Raw genomic sequence first — 12,960 nt, forward strand, 5'->3', positions numbered from 1 at the left:
CTGTACTAATAATGGTTGGTTGTTTTTAACTAATAGGCGCTCCGAAAGTACTGGACTGATTTGAACCAATTATTCGCCAGAAGAAAGCTAAGCAAATTTGAGATCTTTAAGAAAATTGCAATACAGTAACCCTAACCCCAAAATTTTGCCTATGAAATTTATTATTTGGCGTGCGCTGTGAAAACTATTGATGATACATCAAAAAAATTCATTACATTATTAAATTACCTACTAAAAAGAACCGCGAGGGAATTAACTATCATAGTTAAGTCCCATTAGCAGCTTTTGAGTTGTAAAATATTATTCGATCGCCGGTAGTTATATTAATTTAGATTTCAGAAGATCACAAAATTGAATTGAATCTCTTTATTTCCAGATTTTGCAGTCGGTGCTGATAATTTAGCGGAAATTCCTTAAAATCCAATGTACAATTGAATTGAATTTAAAAATAAATGAAATAACAATCAATTATCAAAGCTTTTTAATTTTCTAAATCGTTATTTTGTAATCCGGGATAAGTGTCGAAATGTATTAGTATGCAGTTATTCATACATTTCTCTTTCTCTCAATTATGCACCGTCTGCATTCTGTTTCCCTAATCCTAAGGTTGCCAGCAGAGATCGCTACTAAGCGATAAGGCCGCCTTTTGTTTTACTATTCAACACAAAAAAAAATGATTATTGAACTTGCAGTTGTGGTTAAAAAAAAATTGGAAATAAATAATTTTTTATGGTTACAACTGTATTCCGATCTGCCAAACCCTCCCGTCGGGACGGGTCTTTTGTCCAGCAGCGGACTGTTGTAGGCTATTGATGGTTATCGATGAAGCTTAATGTTTATTTTAAAGAAAAAAAAATGCGACTCACGTAGTGTTATAGCCTTGTCGACGTAGGTCTTCTCAGCGCGGACCATCTCGTGAACGCCAGCAGGGCTGGCGGGCTGGTAGCGCGCGTTGAACAGCCGGTCGAATAGGCTGTTGAACACGCCGTACTCCGTCAGCACCACTATCGCCTGACAATCATACCACATCGTGAACGTTGTAAAAACGGACTTGAATATTTTTCATGTGTTTGTGCGCCGCTTACCATATAAACAAAAAATTGAAACAGAAGGATGAGTATGTTTTTCCCAGGTGAGAACTCCCCGAAACAGAAGTAACAGTTCGGTTTTACTTTTTCCACTGAAACAACGAAATAACACTTAAAATTTTAGTCGATTGATCCAGGGAAATAATAGGGAAATTCAAAAATGGGTTTCGTACAATATAAGGGCGTGCGAATGACATAGAACGGAATCGGCCGCCATTTCTAAATTTATTCTTTAATCGCGCGGGTTATGTATATAATATATGCGGCCAATGTGGACAGATTTTGAAAATTAAATTATTAAAAGGTATGCCACCTTTTAAGGTCAGATTCACAAAACAAATAATATATAAATCTATGACTCAAAAATTTAATCGAAATTAAATGAATAAATAGTAATGAAAATTATTTGGAGATCTCATAAAAGCATATAGGGGTCAACAACGATTGATAGATACTTGTACTAATTACTAGATACAACTGTCATTTTAGTTCCGACCTGGTACAAGGATCTCACACTAAGGAACAGTCCTTAGATGTATGTATAGAATAATTTAAATTTTTCTATCGTATTATATGTTTCTTGTCTGGAGGAAATAAATGATTTAACTGACCACCAACCCATCTGCCCTGCGTAGTGGTTATGGGCAGCCCCTTCCGTTGGGAGAGCTCTTAAGTCCAACATGGACTGACAAAGACTATCAATGAATTAATGAAATAAAGAGAAAATTGGTGCATAGGATTTGAATAGGATATAATAGAAAAACTTTATTGCAACACAACACAATAGGAAAAATACAAGGAAAACAGTAATAGCACTTAGTGCTAGTACTGTTTTAGTAGTAGTAGTAGTTTGTAGTAGTTACTGAAAGGCGGCCTTGTCACTAAAAGTGATCTTTTAAATGCAACCTGATTGTACGAAGCCGATAAAAAAGTGGAAAGTGGATAGTGCATAAAGTATGTTACAAAAAAAAAATAAAAAACTTGCATGAACTTACATACTAAATTTACATATTAAGTACAAAAATATCGATATAAATTTATATATACTATAATAGATATTTATGATATATATTTATTTATATAGGTTGTGAAATCGCAATTACCGCAACACTTTTCAAGGTCAAAACCATACATAGGAGGTAGGTTCGGGCATAAGTTAATGTTCAGAACGCAATGCGCGTTCAACTGTGCGCTACGAACGCTCTCTGCGATAGCAATGGTGAACGTGTGCGGCGGCATGACGTAGCTGATCAGCACAATGAGGTAGTGCCCGAAACCTTTAGCCCCGCTGTCGAACAAATCCGTCCCTATCGATATTGAAGGCGTTAGGATACCTAGAAAAAGAAAGTAAATTTTGAATTATTTTAGTGTATGTTTTTTTTTATATAGTAGTAATCGACGGATTAAGCAGATGACCCTCTAATGGTTAGTGGAAAACCCTCGCCTTCTTGCGATCTTCATCAATCTCAATCATTATGAGGCAAAGGTTTTACGTCTGTAACTAGACCGGCAACCACGCCCTTCAGGCCGAAACACATAATTACAACAATACTAATTAGCGGCAGAAATAAGGATGGCCATAGTTCCCCGGACGATCTCTGTCACAAATAGCTCTACTAACTACTAAAAAAGTTTTATTTCGAATATTGACATGTTAAATGTTTAATAAAATCCATACGATATAATAAATACGATAGCGTGTCTGTTTGTTTGTTTATACGTGATGTTCAACTACAGCACCGACTTTGATGAAATTTGCATAATTCCACAAAGTCACCAAGACTCTAGTCTCGGTCGTAAGTCAGAAAGGTCAGGGCCCTACAGGCCCTTCAGGCCACAACAAAGCATTGCAACAATGCTGTGTTCGAGTTTGCCAGCAGAAATAAGAGTACCAATAGACATAATTTGGTGCTCTTATTATATATTAGTATATTTGGTATAAACTTTGGGTGTTCCACAAGGGAGCATTTTAGACCTCTTCCTTTTCCTGATTTATATTAACGATATATGTAATGCTACTTTAAAACTGTACTGTTTGCAGATCATCACAATCATCGTATCCACAAATAAGAATTCACATATTCAATTTCATGAAATTGACATTACACATGCTACCGCCATTCTTATAATTATAAGAATGGCGGTAGTACTACCCTGGACGAGCTCTGTCACAAAAAGCTCTACACTACTAAAATATGCTAAGTTGATGGTGCAACTTACTGAACAGGACGATGCAAGCGACTAAGATTATGGTTGCGCCGCGCTCCGCAAAGAGACAGCTCACCAGGTACATGAACGATAGGAAAGCCAGGCATCCGAGGATCAGAATCAATGCCAAGACACCTGTAAATAATTCATGTGGTACAATTTTCAGAGTACGTGAATTGTGTTTCCTTGAAAAAGATGAAGCGGTTGATAGCTTAGTGGATGGGCTTTTACTTTCGGCAGGCACGTCTCACGTTCACAGGAACGTGAGACGTGTTATGGGCGTTTTAATAATCAAATATCGGCCATAATGTTCTCAAAACAGTGTCTAAACCTTTAAACCCTTTTCATTCTGAGAGGAGACCCGTGCCCTGGATTGGTCCGGTAATGGATTGTTGATGATGATGAACATGATACTAAGTCTTTGTACAGTGTAAGTCTTTGTTCAGGTACAGTCGCGTATTTAACAGAGTAAACAATGTAAGTAAATAGACGTTTGTGGCTTCTGCGCTTTGACTTAAACTACGAAGTTTTGACAAGACAAAAACTCACCAAGAAAGTCCGGTTGGTTAATAGTGTTGTCTGTCTCCACCGCGGCCGCGGTCACGATGATTGGCAGCACTAGCACGGCTGTGTATATGAGGAATTGCGCGCACAACGTCGCGGCCCAGTGTAGCGCGGGCGGGCACCCCGCCATGATGTGTATGTGCCGCGAGCCCGAGATACGCTCCAGGCACGGAAGGCTGACGCCGTTTGCTATCGTGCATAAGAGTACTGGGGGCAATGGTAAAATGCATTAAAGTTTCAGACAATGGTAATACTAAGTCAAATACAACTATACAAATAAATTTTCCATCCACGCAAGAGATAATATAGTAAACAAGTGTATGCAAAAACACAGGGGCACTCTCTGTTCCCTGACACTCATAGTCCGATGGGACGTCAGCTCCGACACGATCGGAAAGAGACCCACCCAGGACCGAAAGCTTAACGAGCTCGCCGATGTTCGGGAACGAAAATAATAGTGACATTATAAGAGATTAAATATGTATCTGCCGTTGCACCGATGTTGTTGAAATTTGGAACTTTATACAACGTGTAACAGAATTACGAAATAATAAAATAATTAGAATAATAATAAGGATGCATAAGTATATATCATAAGGAATCACCCTGTAAAAAAAATCAAAATAAGAATAATTATTTTTCTAAAACATTCTAAGTGTTTACTTATGACAACCCATTGAGGGTAAAAAACCGTCACGCGCATAGTACCTAAGCTACGCGACGCGTACCTAAGAAAGTGACAGGACCCACATTGTTTTAATTTTGCATGTGATGTTAGGACTTTATCTGATTTTTTTCAGCAGATATTATGGCAGCGGTTTACTAAAAAACTATTCGGTTTTATGTTTCACAGATATGTCTCTAGAGACAGTACATAATGTTTAATACTTCATACCTCTAAAGACTGTGAAGTATTAAACTTTCGAAGTGTTTACTTATGACAACCCTATTTCGGATTAAAGACCGACGAGCGCATAGTACCTACGCTAGTAGTAGTAAAAACTTTGGCAGTGGTTTACTCAAAAACTATTAACGTTTCTCTTTCCCAGAGTCTCAGAGACAGTAAATAATGTGCCTGTCAAGCCTGTGAAGTAATGTCTCGGTTTTCATTTACACGTTGTAGTTTTTGAATCTCATTCTACCTTCTACTTATACTCACTGAAAACGATGCCGAGTATCCAGGCCACACAATACGGGATGTCCTTCGGGGCGACGTAGTCCGGTCGAGTGTAACGGTAGTAGCGATCGTCTCTCAGCGGATGGTTAATGGTGGTGATGGTATCCTCAACAGCGTTAGGTATCATCGCGGCGGCGAGCATGTTCGACAGCCAGTTCAGCGACACGGGCGCCGCGTGGCGGAACAACGTAGTATACAGCGCCTAAAACACATGACATTATTTTTTGTTACAGAGCTTCACCGAGGAAGTATTCCCGCCATGCTTATTTATGTCATCATCATTAGATGCCATCTTCATATTGAAGTTCGGATGTCAGCCGATGGAAAATCGAACGATGATGTGCCATCTTCTTCAATACCGAATAGGTATGTTCGGTTCACTCCCCTTTATCGTCGAACCACTTCTTACACGGTCTCCCAGGTGCTCTTTCAACCTTGGAAAGTGGAACAGCGTTCTCTCGGTCCGAAAAACGCGACCTTCCTTTGTATGACGGTTGTCATTAGTTTACGTTGGCATTTGGCCCCAACACGGTGGACAGACGACATCAAACGAGTCGCTGGGAGCCGCTGGAAGCCGCTGGAAGCAAGCGGTCCCGGCCGTTGATTTTGGAACTCTCTACAAAAGACCTATGCCCAGCAGTGGACTTCAATCGGTTGAAGTGATGATGAATACTTGAGCGTTTGAGATGAATTGTCTCCATGATATTTTAAACATATTTATGTCGTCGACCAGCATTGCTGTGTTCAAGTCGGAAGGGCGTGGCTGCCGGTGACAGTTAACAGGCACGTGAGGCTTCATTGAGTCATCATCATCGTCAACCCATTACTGGCTTCCTTCGCCGTTGAAAGCAAGTGATATTTAAATTGCTTTAATTAAAAACGCTCATATCTCCCAAAAGTCAGTCGGTGCCGGGGCTCGAACTCGCAAGGTGATTACGTATCTTGCGACAGGAGTAAATCTTGTGATCACTGCTAACAAACTGCACTTTTCCATACAATAAATAAACAAAAGTGATCGCGAGAGAGAGATTTATGTCTGTCTATCGCGAGATACGATCTAATCACCCTGAGGGTCTCCAAATATATTTTAATCAATATTATCAATGAAATATGTTCAATCAATTTCTCCAATGAATAAATAAGCATATTCCGAGTAAGTAAAATAGTGACAAATTGACAATCTTTTCTTATGACTAGATAAGAAAAGATTGTCAATTTGTCACTATTTACTTTTATTATTGACGGACGAAGTATGATGGCCCACCGGTTGGAAAGTGCAAAAAGACCATAGTCAGAACATCACTTCACAGGGTACGCAAGGAACACGTCCCGCAACGTGCCCGCCCTGTGTCCATCCTGGGGGATTAGTTTTAAGCCTCATGGGCCTGGAATTACACCGGCAACCATGCCCTCTTCAGACCGGAACAAAGCGATGCTACTTGGCGGAAGAAATAAATATGGCGGTACAACTTCCTCGGACATGGTCAGTCACAAAAAGCTAGACAACTGCTAAATTATTACTACAGATTATATTGAATAGCGAACGGACCTTTGCATCGGTGTCGTTGATCTCGTATCCAATCAAATAGTGTTGGTAGTCCAATACACTTTTGCGGCCGATCTCGAGTATTGCTGAAACAACATTTACAAAATTACAAATTCAAATTTAAAAATGTTTTATTCATGTAGACCTTATCACAGGCACTTATGAAGCGTTCATACATTTATCATGTTACACTAATGTGAGTGATGGTGATAACTGCATTCGCTAACTTAAAACTAAAGCCAGGAGGGTTCCAAACGTGCCCTGGTCTAAGAAGAGCCAACAACAAACTTAGCTAGGTTTTTTTTTGTTATCACCATCTCACAGTCTATTTAATGTTGAGCTATGAAGTTAGAGCAATTCATACCCAAGCTTTTTAATCATTTACTTTTCCTTATTATAATAATATAATTTTTTCTATAAGCTTACGTTTTACATAAACATTGAACTTATTGAGAGACATCTCAAGGATTTCATCTGGTAATTTGTTATAAAATGATACACAACCTTAAACGAATTACTTATTTTATGCAGCCTAGTAAATCGCACGCAGGCTGCATAAAATTATCAAGTTTATTTATACTTATTACTTATTAATAAGTAAACCCGGCTAATATGTAAACACGCTAATATGTATGAACGCTTCATAAGTGCCTGTAATACGCCTTCATGAATAAAGAAATTTTGGATTTTTTGAATTTAATTTTACACAGAGTTACGAAATAAACTCATTTTATAAATGCTATAGTGTGTTTGTTTGTTGGTGTCCTTACTTTACGCTCTAACTAAGCAATCGAACTACTTGAAATTTGGCATAGAGTTAATTTAAAGTCAAAGTGACACTTGTACATTCAGTGCCAAAAAAAATAGACTTATAAAAGGCCGCCGCGCTTTCTCATTCAGACGCCCGAATATTTTGTTCTTTGAGGACGGCCGATTGGCGCATAGGCAGCGACCCTCCTGTCTCAGTCTAAGGCCGTGGGTTCGATTCCCACTACTGGAAAATGTTTGTGTGATGAACATGAATATTTTTCAGTGTCTGGGTGTTTATCTGTATATTATAAGTATTTATGTATATTATTCATTTAAAAAAAAAATTCAGCAGTCATCTTAGTACCCCTAACACAAGCTACGCTTACTTTGGGGCTAGATGGCGATGTGTGTATTGCCGTATTATATTTATTTATTTACCTTCTTATCTAAAAGAGAACTTCACATTTCTGCCCGTGCAATCTATTTATGGTTAATTAAAGTGTATATTAATTTTTTGGTTTTTTTTTATAATTATTGTATTATGTATTTGATTTGTGTAATTCTAGATCATGTATTAGCTTGTAGTTATTCGTATGTATTTTTTTTAAATTATTAATCATCAGTTTTCCTAACCCGAAGGTTGCCTGGCAGAGGTCCACGCTACTAAGGGATAAGGCCACCTTTTGGATTGTTTTTCTGTTCTTCTTTTATTTGTTCAACTTATAGCGGTGTGCAAATACAGAGTATTTATAAATAAACAAGCGGTACTTCGCGACTTCGTCCGCGTATAAGTCAACCTTAAAAAATCTTTTAGAGGGAACAACTTTGTCATATATTATTTTATCGAGACTTTAACGGTTTACGCAGCGGAAGCTCTCAAAAGGCTCTCAAAAACAAACTCTTTAGCTTTACATAAAATGATTACTCACCTTCTGCAACATTGGGCACACTTTGGAAGTCAACAAAGCGGTATTTGCTGCCGACGTACCGCTGTTTTTCACCGGTGGCATTGTAACTGTACAAGACCCTGCGGTCCGCCATGTCGTATACGTCCAGGTTCATAGCGAGCTTCGTGTTACGTTCGCCCATAGACAGGTCGACCCCGTTGGCCAGGAATGTTATCATGCAGATCAATACGATCGGTAATATCACTTGCTGGAAACATATAAATAAAAATTAAAAAAAAAAACCGCCCCGATATATTGTACATTATTCTACTAGTCAAGTTGTGAAAAAATTTATTCGCAATTTTGTGCTAGTGAAGTTATGTGAATTAGTACACTTGTGATAATGTAGGTTGTGTAATAATCGAGGCAGGTACTTTAAAGAACATCATCATATCAACCCATTACCGGCCAATAACAGGGCACGGGTCTCCTCCCACATTGAGAAGGGGTTAAGGCCGTAGTCCACCACGCTGGCCCAGCGCGGATTGGTGGACTTCACACACCTTTGAGAATATTGTGGAGAACTCTAAAGCATGCAGGTTTCCTCACGATGTTTCCCTTCACCGTTGAAGCAAGCGATATTTTTATTTGCTGAAACGCGCATAACTGTGCGGCGGCGATATTAATCATTGGTCAGATCATTCACTCTAGGTATTGCGAAATACTAAACAAATAATTTTGCAACACGTTAAATATCACGCATTTTAATTTTTTTAAACATTTCTTTTAAATAAAAAGAAGATTTAAGTTTACTCACCAATACAAGGAATGATATTTTTTTCGACCAACAAAATTTAAACTGTCTCATAATAAGCTGCAACATCTGATGAGCGTGCAGAGGAATGCCGGACAACTTTGCGAATGTTGGCTCTGTATGAAACAGTATTGTTTTTTAATAATATGTATGTATGCAAAAAGCTTCTATCGTCAATCATCTAAATATAAATCTATGCTTTGTCTAATTTAGGATAATGATTTCGGCACGTGCTCGCTCGTAAAGTTTCATATTATTTTTCGATAAAATTAAAAACATGTCGTATTTCATTTTTCGGTAATGCCTCGCATAACTGATAACTACAAACTATCGAAATCGTTTATGAAATAATTATAAATCGAACATTCAATCAACACAATAATTATTTTTTGTAAATATTCGAAATTATTTGCAATTATCTATTACGCAATTATTTGTTACAAAAAACTATTAGGTACATAACAAACGATTTTATTATTAAAATGTACACATGATTAGTTGGCACTAAATATTATTATTGAGAACACTAACAACGTGCATATTACACGTTTTATATATAGCACAAATACATTAATACAAACTGATATGCACGTCAACGACAAGTGCACATAGCATTGACAAAGCGTCATGTAAACTTAATTTGAAAAAAAAATGGTTAAAGAAAAACAGAAATACAAGTCACGTTATATACTAACCGGCAGTTTCCCCATCGACGACGTCATCGGAAAACGTTGTGGTGACGTCACTACATAGCCTATAACAAATACAACATATTTATTAGGCTATAAAGACGATATAGAGGCGATAAAGACTTTTTTAAGATTCGGGTCCCTGGGCCAGTAAAATTGGCCGCCCCATATTATGCGAGTTCCCAACGAGTCACACGCAATTGTGTCGCATTGTGACTCGTTGGCAACCGTAATAAAAAAATGTAGCGACGACTAATAGGTGTGACTCGATGGGAAAAAAAATTACCAAATTATATTTTTATCAGTGTTGATGATAGTAGTCGGGTTTTTTCATAAATCCCCATCGACTCTAGTAGTTGTGTCTTTTTGACTATGATTATGATTCGGGACAGGGAAAAATGTACATTAATTAACTTTTTTAATATCTTTATACTTCCAAGGGATTCCGCGGAATTGGAGGTATCTTCTGTTATCTGTCAGTAGATAGTTAATTTTAAGAAGTTCTGTCGAAAAAATAATATTGATGATCTTTGTATTCGTACATGAAAATATATCGACGAATGTATGATGGGACAATATAAAAACTTACTTCAAAAACACCTCTTCCAAAGTTGATATCCCAACTCCGATAGAGTCTATGCCGAGCTCGGATCTCTGGAGCTCCAGAAGATTGAAGAGTTTGGGGAATTTGTCACTGCTCTTGGAGGGGAGATTGTAAGAGATTGAGTTGAGGGAGGTTTCTTTGACGGTGGCGTCGGGCACTTGGGCTGTGATGGCCGCAGTAATCGCTGGCTCGTTGGGCAAGCCGATCGTTGTGAAAGAGAGGCGATAGCCCGCGCCTGCCAAATAAAATATTACGTTATAAGTATGTAAATGATGCCCATTGGACTTCATGCAGTTTAAGTTTGCCGCGCATTTTTGGCACGTGACAGTTGATACCATAGAATATTTCTTCTCTATGACAGCTGTCATTAAGAGATAGTTTTTATTTTTATGCCTGACGTTAAAAGAAGTTTCGGATTGTGAACATTATTCGTGTGAAACTTTGAAAAGCTATTGTCTTATTGTTCGGAAAGGAAATAGTAAAATACAGACCGATAAACTGTGACTAAATGAACTGTTAGCTGCCAAACATGCGCGGCAAACTCAAATCCCATGAATTCCAATTGGCTTCATCTAAAATTAAAGTGCGATTGAAGACTACTAAAATGATACGCAAACTCGGTTTTGAAGTATCTAGAACAGGTTGTATTCTCTGTATACCAAGTATGTTAATATAATGCAAGTTAAAAACAAAACTTATTTCTGACTGCTTTGCGTGCGTAGCCATAGGTTACAAAGGCTATTTTGTAAATTTCCTGGGAACTTTACTCCAGTACTTTTCCGGGATAATACTATTTTGTGGACATCTCCAGGATGACTATATGTGCCGCAAGTGCTGCTGGTCATCACAAGTGTGACAAGTTGCCTCCGCCTCCTCCATGATGTACGTGCTGTAGAGTGGACAAGTTACCGAGTGCTCGCTTGAGGTGCATGGTGGTGGCGTGGCAGCGCAGGCGGCCTCCGTGGAGCGCCGCCACGCGGTCGCCAAGCGCCTCCGCCTCCTCCATGAAGTGTGTGCTGATCAGCACCGTGCGAGAGCCGCGCAGCGACTGCGTATACAAAACCAAATCTATTAAGCAGTGTAAAATTTTTGTTGGATACATTACCTATTTTACTAACTACATAAATATATTAGTGGTGATAACACACAATTTTTCAATAAAAAGAACCGAATTCCAAAGAAATCAAACCAAACAAACTAAAAACCATTTTTTACATCAATTTTAAGTCCGATGGCGTGGCTTTTTTTATGTCTGGTCTGGTTACCACCCTACCGAAAAAACGTGCCTCTAAGCGATTTAATGTTCCTGTGCGATGTCGCATAGAAACCGATTAGGGGTATGACTACCATACTCCCTAATAGGTTAGCCCGCTACCATCTTAGACTGCATCATCACCTACCACCAGAGGAGATTGCAACAAATGGCTAACTTGTAGTGTAATAAAAAATAATAAAAAAAAGTCTGTCTTGGCACCGACTTAAAATTGTAAATGTAAATATAGCCGATAGTAGTATCGCTGTTAAAAGAATGGTACTTGACCATTCTTTTTACTATAAAGTAGCGAAAGATTTACAAAGAAGAAATTTCGAAAAGAAAAAAACATTCTTGAAAACAGCGATACGATGGGGCATGCTCCATCGTCGTATCGCTGCTTATGGGGTATTATTTAGCTTACCAGCAAAAGATCCCACAGTTCTCGTCTAGTTTCCACGTCCAAGCCTGAAGTGGGCTCGTCAAGCACCAACACTTTGGCATCTCCCGCCAGAGCGCAGGCCAGCTGCAGACGTCGTTTCATGCCACCAGACAGTTGGCCACTGTTGTACGACAGTTTTTCGCCAAGGCCAAGCCGTTCAAGGAGCATTATAGAAGATTTCTTAGCTTCGGAGTAAGAAGTACCTTTAAGCTGTCGACAAAAATCTAATATGATATGCAATATTTACATTTATTTTATCTATCGTATTGGGTAGGAGCTTGACCTCACTTCTGGGCGGCCGAGTTCAAATCCTTGCACGCACCTTGTCTAAGTTTTGTTCGTAGGAAAACATCGTGAGGTAACGAGCATGTCTGAGATTTCGACATAATGTTCTCAATGGTTAGTAAAGTCCACCAAGTTCAAAGGTTTGTAAGGCTGTAGTCCACCACTGGGCCATTGTGGTGGACTACGGCCTTAACCCCTTCTCATTGTGGTCCTCCCAGAATGAGAACCGTGCTCTCTCTGGTTGATATGATGGTTTATATTTATTAGGACAATTTTGTGAATTGTACTAACTTGTGATAAGGCCACCATTACACCATAATAAAAAAAATTGTTTATAAGTAGTTTATGTTTTATGTATTGGTGTGTAATAAATAATTTGATTATTATGTTTTGCTTGATGATTTATTGTTGGTTGAAACGTCCGCGTTGCGTGCTTTAAGTAATCATTCTATAAGGTGCATTTCAAGGTGAATGTATTCCGCTAAAACTATGTTATTAATGGAATTTTTGCCTTCTTCCGAGAGAGATTTCTCAACGAACATTCCATTGTGAAAACTTTTCGGTAAAGGATATCTGAACAAAGAGTCAGTAAGGTCAGTAAGGTCAGTAAGGAGTCGATTCCTTGCCTAATTTTCGTTGGCAGATTAGCTATTA

The 12,960-nt window shown here is 38.5% G+C and overlaps 1 protein-coding gene across 3 annotated transcripts in view; it reads right to left on the reverse strand.

Moving 5' to 3' along the window:
• The window catches only part of LOC120633081 (retinal-specific phospholipid-transporting ATPase ABCA4-like), a 42,272-nt gene that overhangs the window by 10,096 nt on the left and 19,216 nt on the right, over positions 1–12,960 (reverse strand). For all 3 annotated transcript variants that reach the window (XM_039903177.1, XM_039903178.1, XM_039903176.1), the window contains exons 13-25: positions 12,004–12,231; positions 11,237–11,375; positions 10,313–10,562; positions 9,730–9,788; positions 9,038–9,150; positions 8,263–8,488; positions 6,587–6,669; positions 5,020–5,239; positions 3,846–4,067; positions 3,309–3,431; positions 2,192–2,422; positions 1,086–1,180; positions 867–1,011 (exon numbers count right to left, since the gene is read on the reverse strand). In XM_039903177.1, coding sequence (XP_039759111.1) covers positions 867–1,011; positions 1,086–1,180; positions 2,192–2,422; positions 3,309–3,431; positions 3,846–4,067; positions 5,020–5,239; positions 6,587–6,669; positions 8,263–8,488; positions 9,038–9,150; positions 9,730–9,788; positions 10,313–10,562; positions 11,237–11,375; positions 12,004–12,231 — 2,134 coding nt within the window. The remainder of the gene's footprint in view (positions 1–866; positions 1,012–1,085; positions 1,181–2,191; positions 2,423–3,308; positions 3,432–3,845; positions 4,068–5,019; positions 5,240–6,586; positions 6,670–8,262; positions 8,489–9,037; positions 9,151–9,729; positions 9,789–10,312; positions 10,563–11,236; positions 11,376–12,003; positions 12,232–12,960) is intronic.

The sequence above is a fragment of the Pararge aegeria genome, chromosome 21, assembly GCF_905163445.1.
Source record: "Pararge aegeria chromosome 21, ilParAegt1.1, whole genome shotgun sequence".
In the NCBI taxonomy this organism is placed as follows: Eukaryota; Metazoa; Arthropoda; class Insecta; order Lepidoptera; family Nymphalidae; genus Pararge; species Pararge aegeria.